Genomic DNA, 26,798 nt, shown 5'->3' with positions numbered 1-26,798 from the left:
TTCTGATAATTTCAACACCATGGTCAAAGTGATGTAGCAGGTCTAACAAGTGATGTTTTATTTTATTCTCAGTCAGACTACAACTAGTCTGTAGGAGGTTGGGTCTGCATTATCAGGTGTTATCAGGATACAATCATGGAAAACTATTGACATGTTTATGGGTCTTTTTCCTTACAATTAGGACACAGTGTAGATATTTGAGCCAAATGTAGGCCTACTTTTGCAGGCCAGGTATAATTTGATTGTCATCAGTTTATCTGTTAGTTAGGTTAGATGTTTCCAGACAGTAAGGATGTGCTGTTGCTGGGCCACTGTGAATGTGAATGGGTTGTCAGACAGCAAAACAGTGTTTTGTCAACAGCATTGGGTGATCATGTGTCTTTTTGTTATAGTGTGCAAAATGCCTAATAGTCAATTTATACATTCAACAAGAAGCCATGTCTGATCAATCCCTTGCAAAAAAATAGCTGCATTTTTTTGTGTCAAAACGAAATAATATTGTTGGGCCACAATTGTGGTATTTTGAGTAGCCTAACACGTCAGGAAGTGTTCTCCTTCACCAGCATCAACTGACTCAAAACCCCTCTGTCCACTGTGTAGACCTAGTTAAAGCTATTTATCTATCATTCCAAAGACAAATTGATGACATGGCATAATTGGCAGCAAAAATCAGCTCAACACCAAACTACGTGGTCCAGAACACTTGTCAAGTAAGCCCTGTGAGCTAGCCAATGCCTCGCTCATACATATATCTATGGCCTCGCTAGTCCACGCGTTTTCGGAACAATGAGGTATTCTTAAGTCATTCCAACCAACCGAGGGTCAAAAGTGCACACAGTAGCCGGTTTTGGTCATACACTGACCTCGCAGAAACGCAGACATATACTTTCTTTAGAAACATAGCCTAACTTAATTCATCGTAGCCTAATGTGAAGACGCGTGGAGCTGAATCGAAATATCTCCAAAATGTTAACTTCCCTGCTGGCAAATATGAGTGGACTTAACTTGAATTAAATACAAGCCGCCGGCACATGCATTTAAAAATAGTGCAGTATTCTCCAAAATAGGTAATACTGTTACAATGCTTGAAGATGTTCACAACCCTCTATGTTCACAACCGACATCAATGCTGGTGAGACATGAGTAAAAGTAATGACAAAACCATGACTTTATATTCGTCATTCTGTTAAACCTATTTCTTTGATCTTCATTAGTGCAGTTCTGTTATATGTTAATTTACAATACCATGCAGTAAGTATGTCCTGTTGTTTGTATTCAGATGTTATTAGGTTTTATGACTCATTTATTCGCTTGTTATTATTAGCCAAGTGAATCGACTTCTGTAGAAAGTGCCCACAGGAAATTACGAATGTTATTCCCAGTGACTGATGGAGAGAACAGGCGAGGCTTCTGGTTAGTAATGCGATGGCCGCGCACTGTATTATTTTGATTTTGTGGAAAACGTCGCTTTTAAGCGCGATTTAGTCGAAAGCAATGTTTCCGAACAGCACCGGAATTTTAGCGACACCTTTGTAGGAAGATCTCATGGCCTCTCGATCGGAATCAGACTTGCAATTTAGCAAAGGACTTTCTGTTTTTCCCCGTTCAGTGAAGGCCTAACGTTACACTAGCGGCGTTTTGGTAGTTCGGCGAAGCGGGCAACAGACTTGAAAGGAGCGGGGTTGTTTGTGTGAGTTTGTAATCAGATATTCAGGGGGTGTTTTGAGATAAAAAGAGATGCAGAAGCAGTGGCAATTTAATGCAGTGTGTACATGTTTGTCAAACATCACTATTTTTTCACAGAGCTAGTTAGTTAACATTAGCTGGCTAACGTTAGCAAGCTGACTTCAGAATTAACGTTAGCTAATGTTAGCTGTTTGTTATCAAGTTAGCTAGGGACAGAGCAATGCTAGGATAGCTAGCGTAACAAACGAGCAGGCTGCAATTTGGTTGCAAAGACGGCTGCAGAGTGATTTGCCAACTGACTTAAACTGTCGTAGTTTTGTCTCTGACTACCTATCGAACAGACGTTGTTCAAAATAATGATCGGTTGTCATGCTAACGTTTACTTTCAGCCTGTCACTTAACTTGGCTGAATCGCTTGTTATGTATCTTAACTGAGCTGTAAACGCAGGTAGCAAACAAAACACAGTTAGGCTACAATGTGGCTAACACACGTTAGCCTTTTAAAACAGTGACGTTAGCGTTATATTGGTTTGAAAGTCAGTTACGATACTCCTAATATATGGAAGTTAACGTTGTAAGAGGTTTTAATACCGTTTACATTATAATACCGTTATATTCCAGTTAACGTTAACGTCATCTAACGTTGTAACGTTAACTGACTAGCTTGGCTAAGTACTTGGATGTTTAGTGAATTTTACCTGACCCTAGTCAGGTAAAGTTGGCATTAATGACAGTAACTTGTGAAGCATTATTAATAATGATAATCGTGAGACAAACCAGACCTCTAACGTTAACATGGTAAGGATCAGTTATTGTAGTAACGTTGCGTATTTGATGAATTAACGTAGCTAATGTTGCCATCTAGGGAAATTACCCTGTTACCACGACAACTGTAGTATTCTGCGTTGGATCTACTGTAAGGAAGTCTGTTTGCTAGATTGCTATTTTAACTGTACAAGTTGCTGGTCAGTGCCACCTCCTGATGGCAACAACGATACAGTAAGTTTAAACCAACCCGATAACCGATAACTTCACACTACTGAGGTACAGCTCGCAAGTTATGATAACAATGCGGAGCAGTGCACCTTCTGCAAGTGCTGTTCATTGGAGGGTTTAGGTCAAACTCCGACGACACGAGTACTACATTGCTTTAGTAAGATGGCGTATTTTGAGTAAAATGTTCTGATCCACAGTCAGTGAGGTTCATATTACAAGACAAGTAAAGCTAATGAATGTGCTTTTCATCTGCCCTTGTTGGACGTCTTAACATTTGAGTCTGTGTTGCAGACAGCTAATTGTGATTCTGTTCATTTGTCAGAAATAGCATGGATCCAGACAATGGGGCAGACCGTGCTCTCAGTCTGCAATGGAAGAGCTACAAGCTTCTTCAGGACCCAACCATAAGGAGGGTTGCCCAGAAAATCTACAGATACGATGGAATTCACTTCAGCGTTCCAGTAAGTGTCCCGAGTTAGTCTGTTTGATTGTGTATGTGATTGCATACTGTGACACTGATCTTACATGTTTAAGAGGTTCAAGTTAGTGGAAGTATATAAGCATATCATTTTACTGCCCTCTCCAGGATTCAGGTTTCCCACCGGTTGGGGAGTTACGTGACCCCCGACCACGCCGGATCTGGTCTAGACACACTGACATGGTGCTGCCATTGCCGAAATTTAAGGTCTGTGTTTGCCATTCCCACACCTGGCCTATGAGTATATCAAATTCTGAACTCTTGTATAGGTTGTTCTCTTGTATAGGTTGTTACGGCTCCTTCCAATCATGTATTTACAACATTTTGACATACCATTGTTTCTGATGTATAACCAGTTCTGCCATTTTCCACTTGACCCTTGAGCAACAGACCCCTCTTTATAAGTGTCCTGGGGTATTGTTCAGTATTTTGTTGCATTTTCAAAACTGTTGTGAATTCTTTGGTCATCTTCCAGGCTGTAATCCACCCTGCTCTTTGTCCTCTTTGCCTGTTCTTTTCTGTATTGCTTTTCACTGAAACATCTTCTGTGTCACTTTTTTTTTGCACGACAGCTGGATGAATACTATGTGGGACCCATCCCACTTAAGGAGGTGACTTTTGCTCGTCTCAATGACAACATCAAGGAGCCCTTTTTGGCGGAGATGTGTGCCAAGTTTGGTGAGGTGGAGGAGATGGAAATCCTGTTCCATCCGAAGACCAGGAAGCACCTTGGCCTTGCAAGGGTGCTGTTCACCAGCACTAGAGGAGCGAAGGATACAGTCAAGCACCTGCACAACACCTCGGTCATGGGCAACATTGTCAATGTCCAGCTTGACATAAAAGGTGCCATTTATAATCAGTAAGATGTAACATTCCAGGTCATGAATGTCTGTTATTCCATCTCACAGTTCACTTTCAACTGTCACTAATTTTCTAACTTTCACACGCAGGCCAGCAGAGAATGAAGTACTATGATCTGATAGTGAATGGCTCCTACACCCCACAAACAGTACCCACTGGAGGAAAGGCCTTGAATGAGAGGTTCCAGCCTCCTGCCCCCACCCAGCCAGACACGGTGAGGCAATCTCTGCAAAGCCATCGTTTTGTTTGAAAAATGTTTTTAAAGGAGCAAACAATGTGCATGTGTGAAGAATGTCAATTTGCATTGGCTTGTGTTTTCTAAAAATAAGAGTAATGTAGTATATAGGTAAAAAACAGAACCACAGAACTGCAACACCTCGTAAAGAAACAATCTCATCATGAGGCAAAAAACTCCACAGTGGACCTTTAGGATGCACACCCGCAGTAGAACCTGGTTCTGATGTACCAAATGCTTCCACAAAGCACAAGTTGGTAGATCAGGTTTGCACTACTGGGACTGTGCCTCTTCAGCAGCTATACATCTATTTCCTAGTGTGTAACAGTGTCATTAATGGTAGAAGTGCCATCTTTTCTTCCCCTCTTCCAGTGTTTATTTCCTCCAGGATGGTATTTATCTGTCTATCACTATCCATCTAATGTGTGGCCCTCTCCCTTACTGAGTTGAGTGTTTCTCCTCTGCAGTCCTCAGATATTAGGCGGCGGCTTTCAACAGAACAGTTGACGATGCCCGCTGGCGCACCCCCCGTTTCGTCTGGTAGCACCACACCGTGTTCTGCGGATACAGGCTTTGGTGATCAGCGTCTGGACAACACCCCATCTTCCTTGGGCGGGCCCTACACCCCAGGTTCCACATCCTCCCAGGGTGGAGGGACTCCCTACACCCCTCGCTCGGGGACCCCTTTCTCCCAAGATTCCGGCTTTGGCGTTGGAAGGTAATTCTGTTAGACCCAGTTTTGTGGATATGAAACTGTTGTGTGTGGCCTCAGCCAGTTCTGCAGCTGTAATGTTGTGCAGTGTCTTTAGACCAAGTTTGACCTCTCTTTTTCTTCATGTAACATTCTTTTTGTACATTTCTTTTTTTTTTCCTTCCCCTGTCACAGGCACGGTGGTTTCAGTGCTGGTCCTATGGGAAGCGGCTACCCTCCGCAGGACATGCTGCCCTCGTCCTCCTGTTCCTCCTCAGCAGTCTCCTCCTCCTCGTCACTGGGCGGCTTCAAGGGCTCCCGCTACCACGACGACCCCCACATGCCACCCCAGGAGCCCCCCATGTTCCACCGAGGTCGCCCTGGCTACCCGCCGCCCTCCGCTCCCTTCCGACCCAACGAGCCTCCCTGTTACCCGCCTTTCGCCAACCCCGGCGGCCATCACATGCCCCTTCACCCGCCCATGCCCCCTCCCTCGCAAGTCCCCCAGTACGAGCAGCAGCCGCCCATGTTGGACAGAGACAGGGACAGAGACAGGGGTCCGGGGAGGGACAGGGACCGAGATCGGGACCGCGAAAGGGACCGAGACCGAGACTCGGCTGGGCGCTACGGAGGCATCAGCTCCCGCCGCGGCTCCTACCACAACCAGCAGGAACCCGCCGCCTCCTCTTCCTCCACCTCCACCTCCTCGGCCTCCTCCTCGGCCAAGTCCTCCCATCATTCCCACCACGGGCACCACGGGCACCACGGAGAGCGGCGGGCCAGCGAGGACCGGGATCGGGGCTACCGGCGCGACAGCGTGGGCTCGCGCTCAGGGGACCACGGCCACCAGAGGCACCGCAACCACCACCACTCCCACAACCACCACGGGGCCAGCCGCCGGCGCGACAGCCGGGACCGCGAGCGCGACTGGGAGCGCGACGCGCCCGACTACGCCAGCAGTTCCGACCCGCGCTACGGCCACCCCAACTCCTCCTCAGGGCACCACCGCTCCTCCAACAGCCTGTCGCCTCCCTACTCGTCGTCGTCCTCCTCCGGCTCGGCGTCTAAAGACCATCTCCCGCCCCCCCACCACGAACCCTCCAGCTCCTCTCGCCTGGACCCCGCGTCCTCTCGCCTCGGGGACCGGGGCCTGGGCAGCTCGTCGGACGGCGACTTCCGGCCCGTTCCACACCACACTCCCCTGCCGCCTCCTCCTCCGCCTCCTCCCCCGCCGTTGCCCCCGGCTTCGGTCATCGCGGCGGCCGTGGCCGAGACTCTGGGCGCGCTAGACTTCGGTCAGGACAGTCCGGTGCGTGAGGAGCAATGGACCAAACCCAAACGCCGTCCCAGCACGCCGCCCATCCCTCCCCGCTCCCCTCCGCCCTCCTCCCCTCTCCATCCGGCCGTGGCCTCTTCCTCCAGCTCGCCCTCTTCTACTTCCCTGCCTCACCACCTCCCCCCCTCCTCCTCCTCTGCCTCCCTCTCGCCTGCACTGCCCCAGCGCGACTCTTCCTCCCCCGAGCCGGACTCAACCAACGAGAGCCTGCCGTTCATGCACCACAGCAGCAGCCTGGACTCGCGTATCGAGATGCTCCTCAAGGAGCAGAAGGCCAAGTTCTCCTTCCTGGCCTCCGACGAGGAGGAAGAGGAGGGCGAGGACAGGCCGAAGGGCTCGGCGGGTCCGCGAGACGCGTCGGGAGCGGGCACCGCGCCCGGCACGGAGGAGAGCAGGAGCAGGAAGTCCCGGGAGGAAGGTGGAGAGAGGGAGCGCCAGCGGAGGAGAGGAGAGACGGATGAGACCCACGCGCGGAGGAAAGGAGAGCGAGAGCGCGACGGGCGCAGGCACCGCGGCCGCAAGCAGGGCCCCGAGGAAGCGGAGGAGACGAGGAAGAGCCCCGCGGTGATCGCCGCGGCAACCCCATCCTCGTCGACGGCGCAGAGCACTGTCTCGGAGTCGCCGCTGGTCCAGAGTAGCCTCCCCAATGCCTACAGGCAGGACGAACCCGTGGACAGCAAGAAGAAGGGGGCACATACGCCACCCACCTACAACGGGCAAACCCAGGTAGGCCACCTCCAGCAGTGTATGCATTGGAGATAGTTAGTTGTTGCTGTAGAGGGCATTGTATTCATCAGCACAGTTCGTAACACAGTCATAACATGCCGGGTCAAAACGATTACTCAGCTTTTTATTTTTACACTGCGATGTTATGTCTCAGCTGCTGACAGTGCTATGCAATCTGTAACTGTTTATTTTTGTCCTGAACGACGGTTACAATAAGCAGCAGTCGCTTCTGTGTCAACTGTTCTTAATTTGTCTCTTCTCTTTTTACTGTCCATCTCTCTCTCGTCTGTCCACCTGTCCACAGGCCTCCCCTCACTCCTCTGGGGAGGACATGGAAATCTCCGACGAGGAGGAGGAGAACCCCATGGCCGCAGCCTCGGCCCTGTCGTCCTCCTCGTCGCCGACGGCCTCCTCGCAGTCGGCGCTGCCCGCTCAGACGCCGGACCCCTCGTCCTCGCCCCCGCCCTCCCTCTCGGACTCGGGCCAGCACTTCAGCTCGGCCATGCCACCGCCCCCCATCCCCTCGTACCCTCCGCACCTGCCCCCGCCGCCCCCGCCGGGCTTCTCCCTGCAGCCCCCTCCCCCGCCGGGCATCCCGCCGCCGCTGCCGCCCATGGAGCTGCACCCGGAGTACCCGCCGCCGCTGGGCCACCACCTGCCTTACGACTACGCCTCGTCCGTGGAGCTGATGAGCCAGTACAGCGGCGGCGCGCCCATGTCCTTCCAGATGCAGACGCAGATGCTCAGCCGGCTGCACCAGATGCGCGCCACGGGCTCCTCCAACGGCACGGCGGCCCCCCCGCCCGGCGAGGCGCCACCCCCGGGGGCCTCCTACCACCTGCACAGCATGCCCCCGCCGCCGCCGCACCACCCTTACATGGACCAAGAGGGCGCGGCGGGCGCCCACTACGACCAGGACCACCGCTACATGCCCCCTCACATGCCCTACGCCTACCCGGACCCGCACACGGGCCAGCTGCCGCCCCCGCACCACCCGCACTCGCTGCCGCCGCCTCCGCCGCCCTCGGCCTGGCCTCCGCACGTGCTGCCCCAGCACTACCCCTCGCACTACCCGCCGCCGTTCGGGGTGCCGAGCGGCGCCGAGGGGGAGCAGTACGTGGCGGCGGCCGACCCGCAGGTGCCCATGCTGGGCCAGAGCCCGCACGAGGCCACGGTGCAGCTGGTCATGGCCTCGCTCATCCAGGAGATGAAGAACATCATGCAGAGGGACCTCAAGCGCAAGATGGTGGAGAACATCGCCTTCGGCACCTTCGACGAGTGGTGGGAGCGCAAGGAGAGGAAGGCCAAGGTGAGGGCCGCCACTGACCAAATGCAATCAGTTGAGGGTGATCTTCACATACACAGACTGAAAATACAGATTTATTTTATCGCCACAGATGGTTGCTGGGTAGCAAAATTTGTTCTAGTCTAGTGTCAAGTTGGCTTGTTGTAAGCAGTGTCAGATAAAGGCCAGTGTGATGATGATCATATAATCATCCCCTGTCTCACAAGTGTGGGACTGCAGTAGAGACACTTCACTCTGCAAATACTACTGTTCTGGTTTAACCTCCATATGTGTGTGTGTGTGTGTGTGTGTGTGTGTGTGTGTGTGTGTCTATGTCTATGTCTATGTCTATGTCTATGTCTATGTCTATGTCTATGTCTATGTCTATGTCTATGTCTGTGTCTGTCCGTTCTCAGCCCTTCCAGACCCCCATGCGAGGTGTGGCGGTGCAGGAGGAGAAGAAGGAGGAGAAGCAGCAGACCAGCAGCCGACCGGTGCAGCCGCTCATGTCCCTGGTGGACTGGGCCAAGAGCGGCGGCATGGAGGGCTTCGCCCTGCGGGGGGCGCTCCGACTGCCTTCTTTCAAGGTACAAACCCCACACATGCACACCGTGCTGTAGTACAGAACACACGGATTCAATTGTTCTTTATTTTACGTTATGTTACGTTACGTTATGTTTGCCCTGGTCTTTCTGACAGTTTAGCAGAGCTTTTTCCATTCATTTGCTGTGTGTGTGTGTGTCTGTGTGCTTCAGGTAAAAAGGAAAGAACCGCAAGAGCTGGATGATGGCGGAGAGATGAAGATCAAGCGACCCTCCACACCGCCTGATGAGGAAGATGAAGGTGGGCTCTTAGGTTCAGCACACTGGAATCATGAGTTGTCTGCTCACATTTTAAAGGGAATTCCAGTTATTTTCAACCTGCGGCCCTGTTGGCTGACATCTCTTTCATTAGGGATAAAAAAAAAGAAAGACAATTAAAATCCGTCATATTAAAAGAAAGAGCTATCCTGCTAATACCAGCAGTACATTCATAAGACAGCAGCTGGTAATGATTAAGTTGTCATTAAGTGTCAGTCAATTTGGACAGGATCCCTACAGAGATAAATGTGTGTTTGTTTTCCCCAGTAAAGGGAAAGAAACTGTGTCATAGGAGTGATGTTAACCTATGCCCATACACTCCCTCACTTAGCTAGCTCAATACTGAACACATTTATTTTTTTTATTCTTTTTTCCGTCTGATCATGAAAGTACTTACTGACATTTAATGGGGCTCAGGCTGAAAAAAAAAACTTTTTAAGCAAATATGAGGGTCTTATGGATATTGTTTTTTTCCCCCATCACCCATCCCCCATGCCGCCCCACTCTGGCCCCCTGCTCCAGACTCTTACCAGGGTAAAGTTGCGGACGGCGCCGGTGGCCGAGGGGACGGAGACGGCCGCGGCTCCGAGCGGGACAGCAGTAGGCGGCGGAAGAAGAGGACGAAGAGCAGGAAGGGCTTTGACCTGGACAGTGAAGGAGAGGAGACGTCCGAGGGCTCCTCCTCTGACAAGGTACGCGTGGTTTTCACTCCTGCTCATGTCGATGCAGGAAGGATTTGGGCAATAGAATGAGTTGGATGTATTGTTGACGGGTTTCTTGCATGATGTTATTACCTCCGCCAAGGAGGTTATGTTTTCATCGGGGACCGGCGTTTGTTTGTTTGTCTGTCTGTTTGTTTGTTTGTCTGTCTGTTAGCAAGATAACTCAAAAAGTAATGGATGAATTTCGCTGAAATTTTTAGCGAATGTCAGGCATGACCCAATTAAGAAACGATTACATTTTGGGAGTGATCCGTCGGGATTCCGGAGCCGTTTATGTGTTTCGCTTAGTGGTGTAATGGCATGGTATGGCCACGTGGTGGCAATCTGAATAGTGTAGGTTCAAATGTATGACAACCTAGGAAGAACAATACAGGCGGAGGTCTGCGCTCTCTGAGTGCTTTTCTAGTCTTACCATTTACAATAGGTAAATATTCCAACACATTGCTTGCTTTTTTTACACTACCCATTTATAAATGGGAGGTAAATCATCTTGAGCGTTAACTGATTTTGGTGGTGGATTTTGAAGGTGAAGACAAACTTTAAGAACCTGTAAACTCGCGTGATAATGGTTGAATGTCAACAATTCAGTGGGTTACCTTCAATGGGTATTTTTTTTTACATCCATATCCATACCTGTGATTTCTGTCTCAAAAGCTAGATGGCAGCATTTCACTTTGTGTTTGTTTACGCCACCCTCAGGAGCTTCTTGTGTCGTTCAAGAGAATGCTGAGAAAGTGTGTTTTTGATAAGCAAACATATGCTGGAAACTATCTGTTGTCCATGATAATGATCCGGATGTTTTACAACGGATGTTTTTCCTGTTTGCAGGAAGATGAAGACAGCGACAAGGAAGATGAGTCAGATGGTGAGGCCGATTCCCAGTAATGTATTAATTTTCCAAAGTACTTGGGCCCCTTCAATGCCTTGGGCCATTTTGTGGTACCATTAGCAAGCGTTTGAGTATGAATGTTGTGAGGCGAGTTTGCTTGTAGTTTTGCTTTACAATGGAAGCAAATGTGAAGATATGCATTTTTAATCAAAGCTTTCCTTCTAAAGCATCTGTCCTCGTGCCAAGCGCCTTTGTCATGGTCATTGTGTTTGGCCATTTCTCCTAGATGAGGCAGTCAGTGGTGACAGTGACGACGAAAGCCTCTCCTCTTCCTCGGAAACGTCCTCTTCCTCATCACTATCCTCGTCGTCATCATCCGAGGATGAGGAAGAGGAGGAAGAGGGCGAGAGGGCCGGGGAGAGTGAAGGTCTGGACACCATGGATGAGTCCACCATGGACAGCATGGCTCTAGACTCTGAAAAGGAGAATGAGAGGTATTGGTGATATATTGATGGCTGTTGGTATAAAGCCAGTGCACTGTCATTGTTGAAAGATTTATGTTCTGTTTCTCAGTAAGTGCATGTTATGCAATTGTTATGTTGTGAACTGCCACTCATGTTTCCCATAGACACTCAATGTTTGTTTCATCCCTTAGTGACAGAGCACTTGTCAATCAATCAGCTACAGCCGCTGGCTCAGAGATTAAATCAGGTGAGTCATTTGAAGTCAGTCAGATGGTTTGGAGTGTCCCGTAATAAACAAATAAAATTAGAGTATAGGCAGGCTCTAATTTTGTCTTGGTTATGTTCTCCCTCTCCTCTCCTTTTTTTCCTTCTCTCTCTCTCTCTCTCTCTCTCCAGAAGTCACTCCATTACCAAAGGACCAGCGGCCCCCCTCTCCACCCATGCCTCCCCCACGCCCGTCCTCCCCGGTCCTCCTCCTCCCCCCGCTCAAGAAGCGCAGGAAGACCGTCTCCTTCTCCACGGACGAGTCCGACTTCAAGCCCCCCAGCGCCCCCCTGCCCCAGTCTCCCTCGGCCGCCGCTGCCCCCCAGGCCGCCCCGCTCCTCCCAGTCAAAGCACAACCCCCCGAGCCCTCGGCCATCGCGCCGGCCGCCCCCGCCCTCGCCGCCACCGTCCCCGCAGCCTCCCCAAACAACAAAACCCCGCTGCTGCTCCCCTTCGCCTCGCGGCCGGGCGAGGCCAACGCACTGTCCCCGTCCCCGGGCCCCGCGGCCGTGCTCACCGTGCCGCCCCCGGTGCGCGCCCTGCGGCCCGAGGAGCCCAAGAAGCCACTCAGCGCCAAGCAGCGGCGCGCCGCGGCAGCCGCCGCCGCCAGAGACGCGCCCAAGCCCGCGCCCGTGTGCCGCACCGTCCAGAACCTGCCGCTGGACCATGCGTCCATGGTGCGCGTGGCCTACGAGGACCCGCCGCCCAGCCCCGTCAAGGGGCGCGGGCGCGGCCGGCCGCGCACCTCCAGCGTCTCGGCGCCCTCGGCCAGCCACCCGCCGCTGCTGGAGGAGGACGAGGACGAGGACGACGCGCTGGACGAGCGGGAGCGCGAGCAGCGGCTCCGGCTGCGGGAGCAGCTGGGCGCGTCCAGCCTGCTGCAGCTGGCCTCGGCGTCCACGCCCGACCTGGCCGTGCTGGCCGACGTGGCGCTCACGCTGGAGCCCGGCGACGGCGACTCGGAGGAGACGGAGACGTCGGACGAGGCCGAGGAGCACAAGCTGGAGGAGGACGACTTCCTGTTCTCGCCGCGGGGCCGCGCGCCCGCCCCGTCCGCCATGCACCCCGAGGGCCTGCTGGCGCTCGCCGAGCACAACTACTTCCGGGCGCCCGTGGTGCCCCAGCCCTCGCCGACCCACGCCGCCCACCGGAAGGGCTCCGGCGGCAAGGCCGAGCCGGCCCTGCTCTTGCCCTCCGACCTCAACCACCACGCCATCTCGAGCGTGCTGGAGGCGCCGGAGGAGGTCATCGGGGAGGCCGCCAGCGCCGACCCGTACGGGCCCCTGGGACTGCTGTGCGAGGCCGGAGACGTGGCCGAGGCGAAGGCGGCGGCGCTCACCCCGCCGGGACCAGGGCCCAAGCGCAGGGGCCCCGCCGCGGCGCGGGAGACCGAGCTGGAGGCCGTGGTGCTGGGGAAGACCAAGAAGAGGAGGAGGAAAGACTCCGCAGAGCTGGAGACCGTTTCGCCCAAGAAGCAGAAGGAGAAGGAGACAAAAAAGCAGAAGAAGAGGAAGCTGGAGGTAAGAGCCGTTGCATGTTGCACGTTGCATGTTTTTGCAACGGTGTGCGTGTGTGTGTGGGTGGGGGATGTAGAAACGTCATCAGGTGGCCCTACACTCTGTTAAGTAAATTTGATTTCTCAACATTGGTGCTGGATGTTCCAGTACGGTACATTCTGTGCCACACATTCTGAAATGAAAGCCACAGAATCATTGCTCAATTCTCTGTTAATATGCTGCTATCCTAGAAAGGCCTATATTTGTGAGAACTGAATCCTGTGGCTTTAATTGAGGCTGTTCCAGTTAAACTTGGCTGTTTTGGTTTTGCTTTTGTGCGTCTGTCGTTTGGTTACTACTAAACCAAGTTGTGGGAAAGGCTGTACCTGCCAAATTTGTGGGTTGTAGGATTATAGCCTACTTTAAAACCTTTCGGGCTGTACTTGATCTTTTCGATACAGCCTAAATCCCCCATAGCAAAAGGTGTGTCTTTTCAGGTATGTTTGGTTTATTTGTAGGTCAAATGCTAAACTGACAGAATTCCCTCCAAAAGTCACTCCGATCAGTATAGTACATGGTTTGCAAGCTTGTGTTTTTTTTCCTACAAGTAGTCCTCTGTCATGTTTACCAGGAAGGCCCATTGGTTTGATCAAGAATGCAAAGTGAGGTTGGGGAAGTTTGCAGAAAACCATAAACCCGGAACAATATAACACCGATAGAGAACAATAAAAGCGTTTCGGGGAATGTTGTTTGGCTGGAAATAATACCTAGATCCACACCATGACTGAAAAAGCAGACCTGATGAAAATGACCTTTCCAAAGGCTGCATATTCTTTTCATCCATGCTTGGTGTACAGTCCTCTGACAGGCGGTGACTTTGACGTCATGACTTGCTAGGCCCGTGAAAAGGACGGGGTACTTTTGAGGTTGTGTGTTTTGTTCTCATGGAATGTTTTCGCAAAATTAGAACTTCAGGCATGACTTGTGGCATTTTTGATAAGAGGGTTTAACGAGATTGTTTTTGTTTTCTCTTCCGCTCGTCCTTCCCTCTTCCCTCTCTCCCCTCTCTGCTGCAGGATGTGGAGCCGGAGGTGGACGTGGACGTGGAGCAGCTGGAGTCAGGCGAGCTCTCGGACTCGGACGACCTGTCCGACTCGGACGACGAGCTGTTCGGCCGCACCGCCGACGGCCAGCACGAGGAGCTGCGCAAGAGCGAGCGGCTCTTCCTGCAGGAGGCGGGCCTGACCCCCCAGCGGCGGCCCAAGCAGCACCAGCTCATCCCGCGCATGCCCTCGCCGCCCCCGCCACTGCCGCTCTCCTACGACCAGCGCAGCGAGTTCGAGCAGATGACCATCCTGTACGACATCTGGAACTCGGGGCTGGACGGCGAGGACATGCGACTGCTGAAGAGCACCTACGAGAAGCTCCTCCAGAACGACCAGAGCTCAGACTGGCTCAACGACACCCACTGGGTCCCCCACACTGATATCCTTGAAATACAGGAAGGAAAGAGGCGCCTGTGTGTGTGTGTATGGGTGCGGGGCGGATGGGGAGCAAGGTCACACAGCTGTCATGGCTTCTCATGACGAGAAATACGATCGTCCAAGCACAGTGGGTGCTTAGGGAAATATTCAAGGACACACATTTGTGAGTTTGTGATTACGAGTGCAGCTGTGGAGGTGTGAAGACTGAAGTATGAAGTATGAACTAGTACCTCTAGGGCCATTCACACCTAGAAAGATAAAAACATCAATTTTGACCAACGATAAGGAAAGTCTTTCCTCTTGTTGCTAAATATGATGGCTAACATTTCTTTCCCTCGGCTTTTTGTAGTCAAAATCGCTTTCAAAGTGATCCCCAATGATATTTCTTCATGTTGTCATGTCGAATGGCCCTTTAGTCCCATTTGTTAGCTAGGAGGTGGAGCCGTTTGTCATGGTGGTCACATCATTCAGAGCTGAGGTTTAGTTGCAAACTATCTGGGCTGAGTGATTTTGGGCCATAGCAGAGATTTATCATACCTTTGAGAATTGGTTCATGGTAAAAAAAATGAGGAGGAAGGAACATTCATAAATCTTTGAACAGATGGCAATGGAAACAAGTATGCAGCTGTAGATGAGATAAACGAGGGTGGAATGTTTAGCATGGAAAGCCTCAGGTATGCGTACGTACATGTGTGTGTGTGTGTTAATCTATGTCTGTACTTGCATCCTCTCACACACACACACACACATCACATGCACCGTTATGTTTGGAATTGGCAGCAGAGGGGAGACTACGGAGTCAAACAAAGGTTGCAGGGTACAAGTGATAGAAGGCCATGGAGAGGGAGAGAATGTGTCATAAAAGGGAGGGTACCGAAAGTGCCTTGGCTGCCGCTCTGGGGCTTTCTCTGGGCGTTCCATGCAGGAGGCTGATGATTTCCCGGGAAAGATTCCAGAATGTAAATCATAGTCCACCCCTCGTCTAAAAGCCTTTAAATGCAAAGCAAAATGTGTTTGTGATGCTGTAATTATTGCGTGCTGTTCTGCCACATCCTCAGTAGACCGCTGAAGTTCGTCTATAAAAAAGAGCCAAAACTGCCATCTTTGCCCATATAAGGAGATCTGGGTGTTAATTGAAGCTAACTACCTATGGCAAGTTGCATTGCAAGTTAGCGCTGGGGTAGCAAAAATCAAAGTTTGCCGTCTTAGCGTACCGTGGATCACAGTACCCACTCGAAGACTGACGGCAAAAGCGTGTTAAGCAAAACTTAATTTTTAATCGCTAGATACTGGATCTCAAAGATGGCGGCTTTTTTGTAGGCGCACTTCAGAGGTCCATAGACACATTAGCCATGTTTTTACCACTGCCTTTTTGGTTAGTGTTGTCCCCACTGAATCGTTTTGATGCCTTAACGTTTGGCGTGCACTGACCAATCTCCCGCACGCACGGCGCAAGAAGAAGGCGGTGGACGGACAGCTGAGGGAGCATGTGACCGGCTGTGCCCGAAGCGAGGGCTACTATGCCATCAGCCGCAAGGAGAAGGATGTCTACCTGGACCTAGACCTGCCCGAGTCCATGCTGGAGATGGACTACGACGTCACGGTAAGACCGCCCCTGGGGTTTCTCTCTCTATATATCGATAAATATGGTGGCTAGACAGATTAAAAAAAAATATATATCCCCAAGAAACTCCAGGAGCTCCCCCATATCTCCCTCTTTTTAATTCCCGTCTCTGCTAGCTGAGGTTTAAACCAGTCTTTCTTTCTGTTGCTCTTCTGCATTTATTCCGGTATGTTCTTGGCCTTCCCCCTTTTCGTTTCACTTCTGTCTGTAGCTCCCTGTGGGACTCCATGGCAGGGCCATTCTTGAGGCCTCTGCTTTTGTCATTCTGTGTAGGAGGCCTCACACTTGCTCCTATCCCCCTGTTGTCAGTAAATGACGTGGAGCTCCAAAAAAAAAAAAGTGAAGCTCACTGATAACCTTTTTAAAAATAGATATATCAAGAATGAAGACAGGTGGCCCTCTTTTAAATGTTAAACCTGACTGTGAGTCCTTTCAGTGTTTAGTCAAACTAAAAAGAAACATGACGCGACAATTGGACTGTTGACATTACACCATAGCGTCTGTGTCTGTTGGTTTGAAGTTGCCAGGAATAGCTTGGCAACCCATGAGAGTTTGATGTGGGTGTTCATGGCAAAGGAATCTGGCCTTTCTCTGGCTTTTGTATTCACCACGGCCCTTCTATGGTTTCAGGGTTCCAACCGCCTCCTCTCGGAGAGGCGCTCAGAGCAGCGGCGTCTCCTCAGTGCCATCGGCACGCCGGCCGTCATGGACTCCGACCTCCTCAAGCTCAACCAGCTCAAGGTATGTCATGATTCACTGTCTGACACTCGCACTGCTGCACACTCTTAATGGCCGGGTTTCCCAGATTCGTTCAGAAGCTCTTAAGTGCTAAGAACTTCCTCGGAGCGTTCTCAGAGCGCTCCTAAGAAGTTCTTAGCACTTAAGAGCTTCTTAACAAATCTGGGAAACCCGGCCAATATATGCACACAAACACACACATGCTCGCTGTGTAATTCCAAGTCACTTTGGTGATGGATGTTATCCTCAACAAGCCAGCATTCTAATCAAGGACTCCCATTTTGGCACGACTGGGGTCAGGCTGAGCCACTGAGCTCATATGAAGTCATCTGTCTGGCACGATAATAGATTCACGGAGAGCCCCATATAACTCCCCAACAGACCAGTCTGAATGAATACAGACGTCTGACCTTCCAAGCCACTTGACCGTTTTCATCAAACAATGTGGTCTCAGTCAAGAAGAACTGCTTTGTAATGTACCTCATTTGTGTAGGCGGTGTCACCGTATGAGTCACTCACGCACTCACGTCACACTATTCTTCTCTTTTCGGAAACACCGACATAGGGAACCTCAGGCACAAGAGGCAGCCATGGAAGCCTGCATGGCCATATTATTTGAACAAGCTGTATTCTGCCTGTTGAACATCACTATCGTAGCTGCTGTTGAGACACATTGGACAATAGTTTTGGATCCTGACTGAAGTTACATCCAAGTGATCGATATTTAAATGTTTAGGTAGCCGGGTGTTGTCACCAGTGTTCCCCCGTACTATGACTAATCTGTACACGGTACAGTAAAGTTGTAACAGTAATGTTGAAAGGTGTAGGTGTATAATAAGGCTGTCACTGCAGTGTGAAATATTGGTGAGGGTGGAAAGGTACAGCAAGCGCTTTCGTAATATACCTGGGCCTCTTTGCTTACACTGATAGTGAATAGCCTACGGTCCTTTATGCTTTCAGAGCTGTTAGTAGAACGTTAGCTAGTTACACAAGGCTGCACAGTTTCAGCACTCACTGAGGTGAAAATAAGGAAGTATGCTTGCCTCCCACATAAGCACTCACAGGCATGTCTCCAAGAATGACGGTTCTGCACCCAAATATGGAGTAGCTATTTAAAATATAGCTGATCACGCATGCCACGTGACTGCACCCACGTAAGCATCAAAGGATGCAAGGCTTGTTTCTGCTTGGGAAATTTGATATGCAAAGATGAGGTGTAATTTGCCTGCCTTAATGAGTCATGTATGACTGTCAATGTAGCAGTAGTCTACCAGTATTTCTTATTATGTCATTGGTCCATTTGCATGCACTGGTCACTATTTAAACCGGTGTGCTTGGTTAATTGAATTCCCCGGTCACTATTTAAACCTGTGTGCTTGATTAAGCTAAATTGGTAAATATCCAACTTGACTTGTGACTTGTGATTTGTTTCTAGTCTAAATTCTGAATGAGATTATACTTAGATGAATAATTTACAAACACACACGCTCCCCTCTCCTCCACACAGTCTTACCCCACCACGGAGAGTATTTTATTCCATTTGCATGTCACCCCCACTGAGGAGGACCTTTGGAATGTGTAGCCAGGAAGTTTGTTTGAACTTTTGGTAAACTGAGACCAGATTGCACAGTGTCAGTCAACAAGTTTTGAGAGCTCTGAAGATGCTCTGCGTTGGGCTCTCGTGTCTCGACATGGGTGGCCACTCTAGTGGTGCTCGTCATGTTACTGGCGCCAGCGTTAGCTGCCCCGTAGTTCAGTTTGACGCAAGAGAGCGTCCATCAAAGCAGCTCTTCAGCTTTCGGTTTCTCAGACCGCCTAGTAAGATAGATGTAAACACTAATGAATTGTAATTGTAGGCGTATGTGCGTGCTCTGTTAAACAGAGCTTGTTAATGCTTGGTTAATGTCCTTAAACAGATACCTGCGGATATATACTGCTGTCTGAGGTAGTGTATGTCAGCCAAGGGTCACAAAGATAAGGCCTTGGTAACAATGGGGAGGACGGATATGAGATTTCAAACCCCCACACACTCGTACAGTTTATACAAGCAAGAGTCTGGAAGACCTCCAGTAACATAATATTTGACCATTGTTTGAATGTTTGAACCTGGTTTAATGGCGTCTGTGTGTACCTGTGTGTTTGTTTCAGTTCCGGAAGAAGAAGTTACGTTTTGGACGCAGTCGTATCCACGAATGGGGCCTGTTTGCCATGGAGCCCATTGCAGCGGACGAGATGGTCATAGAATATGTGGGCCAGAACATCAGACAGGTGAAGCAAACGCTCATTCAGGCATAACAAACACACTCTTAAACACCCAATTAGTCTAGCCTTTCTGCTTGTGAAGGAAATGGCAGAAGTACACACACACACACACACACACACACACACACATACATATACAGTGGGGAGAAAATGTATTTGATACCATGCTAAAGTTGTCTAACAAGAGGAATATAAAATCAATTGTCAAATGATGATTTTATATTCCTGTTTTAGCATGGTATCAAATAAATGTGCTCCCCACTGTACATGCAGTCAGAAACGTTCCAGTGAGTTAGATCTGTGTGCTCTCAAAGGTCATAAAGGGCTACTTCAGGTCATTACTCTGTTATTGCCAGGGTTCCCACAGGTCATGGAATTTCTGGAATATCATGGAATTTTGGAAAGTCTGTTCCAGACATGGAAATTCAGGGAATTTTAACATTTTTGATGCAAAGTTATGGAATTTCAGATCATCTATATTATATATAGCTACAAATATATTTCCATGCAAAATTGGTGTATCTGGTTGCTTTACTGCTTGCTTGAGTAGCCCAACTTTGTTTATTCAATGCACATTTATTCAAGCCTGGAAAACTGGATAACACTTTGACCAATGTTTACTTTGACCGATTCCGGACTTCGACACAATTGGATAAAACTACGACCAACGTTTACTGACTTTGGATGTTGCAGCACTGTCGTCATCAGTTTAGCTCGCCTCTGGCTCGCCTATATCAGATACACCGATGTGATTGGTTTCCCCCAATGCCTGGTGTAAAAGTAACGTGCATAATTTCTCATTGCCAGAGTATCTTGCACAATTCAAATTGTGCTCTCGCAAGAACTCTGGATTTCCAGGGTACATTTATTCATCTCCCGTTCTAAAAATGTAAAAGATTCTTGAACGCTACGTGGTTGCTCTGAAATTATTATTTTCGCTATATTTTAGCAATCATAGTAAGTCATGAAAATTCAGGGTTTTTTGTAGGTAGAAGGTCAGGAAAAGGTAATGGAATGTTACACAGGAATGGAAAATGGAATGTTGCATTTGATTCTGAGCGGGAATCCTGTATTGCTCAAGCTGCTTGTGGCTATCCGCCTTCAGTTTGAGCTCAGGCTGCCCACGCAGAAGACAGACAGGATTCCCACGCTCATGAACGACTACAAAAGCTTCGGAAAGGTTTCGCAAACGATGTCAGTCACAGTGGGAGTGAACCCAGAACCCTGTTATTCTGATGTGGAAATGTATCATTACAATATTTGTACAAGAGGGTGGTGTGTGTGTGTGTGTGTGTGTGTGTTCAACCCCGGTGTGTGTTTGCAGATGGTGGCTGATAACCGCGAGAAGCGCTACGCTCAAGAGGGCATCGGGAGCAGCTACCTGTTCAGGGTTGACCACGACACAATCATAGATGCCACCAAGTGTGGAAACCTGGCTCGCTTCATCAACCACTGCTGCACGGTGAGTGTCCCATGTGTAGCCCAACCACACACACACACACACACACACACACACACAATACAACCGCTGACCCTCACATGATACAATGTTGTGTCAGGCACTCTTAATTCCCCAAATGTGACTAGCTGCCTGTTGCACCTTTTATTGTGCACTCGATTGAGTATTACATGATCAATCTTGGACTTGCATTCCTATTAAGCACCAAGCTACGGTAAGTAGAATGTGTCCTTGACTGATATCATGGCTCGGAGGTCGTGGTCCAAGGACAGGAGATCTGCTGTCTGGGTCAGATTTCCGTGGGTTTAGAGTTCCCTAGTTGGTGTAATAAAACACCTAGGTTTCCATTTGAGGAGTGTTTTATGGCTTGTGCTTTATTGCGCTGTGTAGTTTCACTCGTTCACTCCCTCCTCTTCTGCCCCTTGTCTCACTCACAGCCCAACTGTTACGCAAAGGTGATCACCATCGAGTCGCAGAAGAAGATTGTGATCTACTCCAAGCAGCCCATTGGCGTCAATGAAGAGATCACCTACGACTACAAGTTCCCCATCGAGGAGAACAAGATCCCCTGCCTGTGCGGGACAGAAAACTGCCGTGGAACTCTCAACTGAGAAGCCTCGTGGCTAGACGGACCCCAGTGCTCACACACACACACACACACACACACACACACACACACACACACACACACACACACACACACACACACACACACTCCTATTCCTCCTGCCTGGTTAGCACTGCCTCGCAGCATTCAGATCCTAGGCCACCCCCTCCACCCCAGCTTCCATAGTGACACCCTCTTCAACAACAGAGAAAAGAAAGAACGAAAAAGAAAAAAAAACACCGTTTCTCATATCCAGTGACTACAGGCTACCTAGCAGCTGGTTGAACTCTGCGCCGACTGTCTGACTTTCTTCACAAGCTAAGTCAAGCCGGCCAACTCCAAAGCAAACCTACATGCCTATGACCCTCATAGAGACTTCTAGTCTGCTGCTCAATGACTGGAAGTAGAACATGGGAACACACACAGTCTCCCCCCCCCCCGGCTTACTGACAGTGTGTGTGCGCAGGCGCAGGCCTCTCACACAGATCACTCTGAGAGTGGCTCTGCAGGAGCGGGTCGATGAGTGGGCCGTGATCCAAAAGCCGTATTTGTTCAACACAAATTTCATCCGAATTCCAGGTCCTGGAATTTTCTCTTGCTGCAGTATTGAATGAGTTGTATGTGTGTGTGTGTGTGTGTGTGTGTGTGTGTGCATGAATGAGCGAGAGAGAGTAAATGTGTGGAAGATGTTCAGGTCACAGTGTTCTTATGCCCTTTTAGAGTTTTATTTTTTAATGTTTGACTGAGAGTCTGTGAGTTGATGATCAGGCCTTGTCTGAAAAGATAATGCTTCACATCTCTCTTTTTTTCTTTCTTTCTGTCTCTCTCTCTCTTTCTCTTCCTCTCCCTCTCTATCTCTAGTTCACTCACATGTTCTGCGGCTCTGTTGCTGTCTGCCAGGACAATGTTCATACCGTTGGCAGATGTTTCGTTTAGTTCCTTTCCTTAAGTGCTTATACCTTCAAGCGCACAGCTGTCAGTTGGCAGAATTGCATATTGCCATTTAAAGGGCATATTGAGCTGGCTGCATTCAAAGATGGCCATTTTAAAGATGCATTCTTAAATAATGCAAGACATTGGAAGAGCTAGGTGGTTTCTGTTCAGAATAAAGTTCGCAACATTGTTCTTAGATAAGGATGAACTTTTCAGCACTATAAGTATTATGCCTATACTACAAGGCTTTTAAAGTTTGGTATAAACTGTGAGAGCAGTGAAAGTGATCGTGTGCCCATCCTTAGCTGTGGCTTGTGATTGGCATGTTTCCGCTGCACAGTATGCAGAGTTTGATTTCTTGGCTCTGTCTTTGGTTTTATTGTCGCCTATTTCCCATGGTGGTTAGAATTGCTTCAGTTCACATGACATACCCATACTACTCAGTACTCAACATGTGAAAAACCAAACAAACTTTCACTTTAAGTGGAGATCAAAAGGCAGTGAGATGTGTGATAAGTGCAGTAGGCTTTATTTTTCTTTTTTTCCCTTTTCAGTGTTTATTTTTACCAGATTGGCAACCCTGTGAACTGAGAGAATTGTTTTTATGGCCTTTTTAAAACACTGGTGGTAGGTTATTAGAAGAAAACAAATCTAATTATACCTTTAAATGGACCAAGTTTGACCCTCATTTTATCCCCTGTCCCCAATTAAAGTGTGTGTGTTTGTGTGAATGGGTGGTTGTGCTTTGAGAGAATGTTTGCAAGAGATTACCTTTGTAAAGGAGGCAAGGTTTTGTCTAAGAATGACATTTTAAAGAATTTTCCCTGAAGTTAGGGGGATTGGTTGTGCAGAATTTTGTGTTCACCAAATGCGACCCAGCTTGACCGGACTGATCATTCAGGCAGAATGTTTAGTGCAACTGATGGAACGGAATGTCTGTGCTCAGGCCAAGTCACCAAGTGTGTCCAAAGTGGGTCGACTGTCATTGACTTTAATCTAAATGTGTGTTACAGTTTTATGTTTTTTTTTTATTATTATTATCCTGTCACGCGACCCTGTCAGCATTCACTTACTCTGGCAAGAGGGAACCCTGTAAAATATTTCTAGGCTCTGCGGCAGCCTTTCAGTGCAAACTGACCCTCTGAGGTGAAAGTAAAAAAAAGCATAAAGTCCACGAAAAACGTGTAAATATTGTAGAAGTGTTTGTTTCTCGTAGAAACACACGGGTTCCAGTTTGTAAATATGTCTTTCCTTTTTTCCCAACTTTCCCTGAGAGAGAGCGAGAAAAAAATCTGTACATACCTTTCACGTACCTTATTTTTATTGGGTTTTTTGTTTTTCTGTTGTTTTTCTCTCCTCCTAATTTGATTTTATTATTTTAATATTATTTGCAATATTGCTCTTGTATTAATGCGTTGGACCCTTTATTAATGGTGTATTAAAATATTTTTTAAAAAACTTGACTCTCCACATTCATCTTTTTTTTGTCTCAATTGCCATTTTAAGGTACTTCAACTGCCAGTGTACTTTAAATGCAGATTTTTTTTTTTCCATTTCTCGAGAGAACCATGACAGACATTGATCACCATCAGCATCAACACATAAAATTGTTATGGGCTTGAAATCGAGTATGATCGCTGACTATACCTTCAAGCATACTTAAACAAGCTTGATGTGTACAGTTGCACCAGTGAAAAGCTCTGTTAGTTGACATTTGAAACCTTACCAAGTGTTATTAATAATGACTATATAAAGAAGAATGATAAGCTTATCTTATATAGCACCTTTCTCAAACCCAAGGTCGCTTTACATGGGAGGGAAAAAACAGTACAAACGAAGACATAAGAAAATACAACACTGAAAATACAAAACTAGAAAAGCACTCAGAGAGCGCAGACCTCTGCCTGCATTGTTCTTAGGTTGTCATACATTTGAACCTGAACTGTTCAGAACGCCACCACCGGGGCCATACCATGCCATTTCACTACTAAGCGAAAATACATAAACTCCTCCGGAATCCCGATGGAATTACGGATCACTCCCAAAATGTAATTGTTTCTTCCTTGGGTCATTTATGACCTTCCCTGAAAATTTAATCGAAGTCCATCCATCACTTTTTGAGTTATCTTGCTAACTAACAGACAGACAGACAGACAAACAAACAGACAAACGCCGGTCCCTGATGAAAATTATATACCTCCTTGGCGGAGGTAAAAACAGGCAAACAATCCAACAAAGAGAAGCTAAGTGTACAGGGTTATGTGTTGAGTGTGGACGAGAAGTTATCATTAAACAAAAAGGTCTTGTGATGTGCTTTGAAGAAAGGAAGAGAAGGACAGTCACAAAGAGATTGGGGGAGGAAGTTCCAGAGTTTGGGGTCCATGGCACTGAAGGCCCTGCCACCCAGGGTGGAGAGTCTGGTGCAGGGGATAGACAGTAGGTTATGGTCAGAGGATCTGAGTGAGCAGGAAGGGGTGTAAGGGGTTAAGAGGTCACGGATGTAAGGGGGAACAAGGTTGTGGAGGGCCTTGAAGGTGAGTAGTAGCACTTGATTTGATCCGAGACGGAACTGGTAGATGGTGGAGTTGATGAAGAATGGGGGTGATGTGTGCAGATTGTTTGGTGTGGGTGAGGAGCCTGGCTGCAGAGTTTTTAATGTGTTGCAATCTCTGAAGGGATTTAGCGGGAAGACCAAGGAAAGTGAGTTGCAGAAGGCGGTTTTAATGAGTGTTATGATATGAGGATCGAAGCCAAGGGTGGAGTCAAGGTGTATGCCAAGGTTTTTGACAACAGAAGTAGAGTGAACAGGTCTGCATAGCAGTGGAGGTTAAGGCTGAGGCTGCGGATGATCTGGCCAAGGGGGAGGATTTATATGAGAAAGAGGAGGGGCACAAGTACAGAACCCTGGGGGACCCCACAAGGAATGAATATGGGGGACTGATGTGGACCAAGTGTGACAAACTGGTCTGTTGGTGAGCTATGACTGAAACCAATTTAGGGCTGTGCCAGAAACACTGGCAGACAGACGGGAGATTAGAACAGTGTGGTTGATGGTGTCAAAAGCAGCACTGAGGTCAAGGAGGATAAGAATGTTAAGGGAACCAGAGTCAGCAGACAGAAGGTCATTAACTATGCGAAGGAGGGCAGTGTCTGTGCTGTGAAATGAGCGGAAGCCCGATTGCAAGGGCTCATTTGATGCCGATTTGACCCGAATTGCAACAAGAGAAGGAAGACGACACCAGACCATCCGACCTACGGGATCAGAGAGACCTCGGGTTCAGATTTGATGAAGAATCGTCCACTGAGTCGTGACCTGACCCAAGCCTGCTGGAAGCCTGCCAAGAGGGAAAACTCTTCTTCTTTCAAGGATTCCCGGGACACTGAAAGACCGGGGTGCACGAAGCTTGGTGGGCATGTAGCCCCAGATAGCATAGAACCATTGTTGATCCCAACCCCCCCCCCCCCCCAACTGGCCTGGGGCCAGACACATTTTTCTGTGAATATCTCGAAAACCGTAGGCCTTGGAGGACCACCATTTTTGTATGTTGGTCTTAAGGGGCCATGTCAACCCATCCCATAACCACTCATTTCATAGCATCACCTAGTCAAAAATGAGAAAGCTAAAATATGTCATTGTAATCACAAGTTTCTTTGGTTGACATCAAAGCTGCACGAAAGTTGAAATGTAGGATCATTATGACACCCTCTGAATGTATGCCAAGTTTTGTGTAATTAGGTTCATGGGGGACCATACAATAAATGAATGAATGTGTGCATTTAGTGACTGTAAACACACACACACACACACACACACACACACACACACACACACACACACACCATTACCCCCACCACACACACTCACACACGAAAACTCACAGATAGAGAAGCACACATGCACAAAAGCAAGCGCACACATGCACACACTCATTTACATTCAGAAAAGTTGCAGCAGGGGATGGAGGAGGAGATAGAAACAAATCAACAAGCGTGATTCATTTTTGCAGAAAGAATGTGCAGGACTGAGCAGCAGTCATGTTTTGTACCGCTTATATTAAGATGAATTAGAAAATATATTTGGTGTTATTTTTAGTATGAAGAGACTTACTCTCTTGAAATATAATTTTGATTTATAAGAAGACTGGCGTATTTTAGGGAGCCTTCCGAGACAAATTTTCTCAACACATGGCAGCCAAATTTCCTTGTTTTCAGGAATAGAGGTCTTCAAATAAGTCAAGCTCTTTTTAAATGAAGTAAATTTATTTTATGAGAAAGGGTTAGGTAAGTCTCTTTTTATACTGAAAACAGTACACTATTCTTTGATCTTGATATGATAAATACTTGGTTAGATTTGATCAAATAAGCAGTTTTTGCAGTATAAGAACTGTTTACAGGTAGGCCTACTGTAGCAAGCATGTATGTTCAAGGTAAGAGGAATTTACTGGCTTGTTACATTCTTTCATCCCTTCCATAAGTCTATAGGCTTAACAACTGTTACCCTCCCCTTGTCTATCCGTGTAATACTGATTGATTGTACATCACTTACATTTCTTAAAAGTATTCAAATATTGGGCTATGTTATTTAGTGAGTGTATGTGTGTGTGTGTGTGTGTGGGTGTGTGTGAGAAAAATCCACAGATTACAGAAACACCGCACCCTGATTTCTGCAGAAATACCTTACAACCGATGATGATCTCTGAAATAAACAGTTTGCCTTTTTTCTGGTTTATGCCTATATTTGGTGTTTCACGAATGATGTTTT

General features: G+C 48.4%; 1 protein-coding gene across 1 annotated transcript; it reads left to right on the top strand.

Moving 5' to 3' along the window:
* Window positions 1–1,388: 1,388 nt before the first annotated feature.
* On the top strand, window positions 1,389–23,488 carry setd1a (SET domain containing 1A, histone lysine methyltransferase). The gene is made up of 21 exons (XM_062531874.1): window positions 1,389–1,413; window positions 3,005–3,143; window positions 3,269–3,367; window positions 3,733–4,003; window positions 4,111–4,235; window positions 4,724–4,974; window positions 5,143–7,009; window positions 7,314–8,318; window positions 8,711–8,881; window positions 9,050–9,137; window positions 9,677–9,846; window positions 10,705–10,741; window positions 10,992–11,199; window positions 11,361–11,416; window positions 11,566–12,953; window positions 14,006–14,414; window positions 15,841–16,016; window positions 16,668–16,778; window positions 18,924–19,043; window positions 20,362–20,499; window positions 20,934–23,488. The coding sequence occupies exons 2-21, from the start codon at window positions 3,012–3,014 to the stop codon at window positions 21,105–21,107; spliced, it is 6,996 nt and encodes a 2,331-aa protein (XP_062387858.1). The 5' UTR covers window positions 1,389–1,413; window positions 3,005–3,011; the 3' UTR covers window positions 21,108–23,488.
* Window positions 23,489–26,798: the final 3,310 nt, after the last annotated feature.

Source organism: Sardina pilchardus, chromosome 3 (assembly GCF_963854185.1).
Source record: "Sardina pilchardus chromosome 3, fSarPil1.1, whole genome shotgun sequence".
NCBI classification, from domain to species: Eukaryota; Metazoa; Chordata; class Actinopteri; order Clupeiformes; family Clupeidae; genus Sardina; species Sardina pilchardus.
This window is presented reverse-complemented; position numbering and strand designations above follow the sequence as displayed.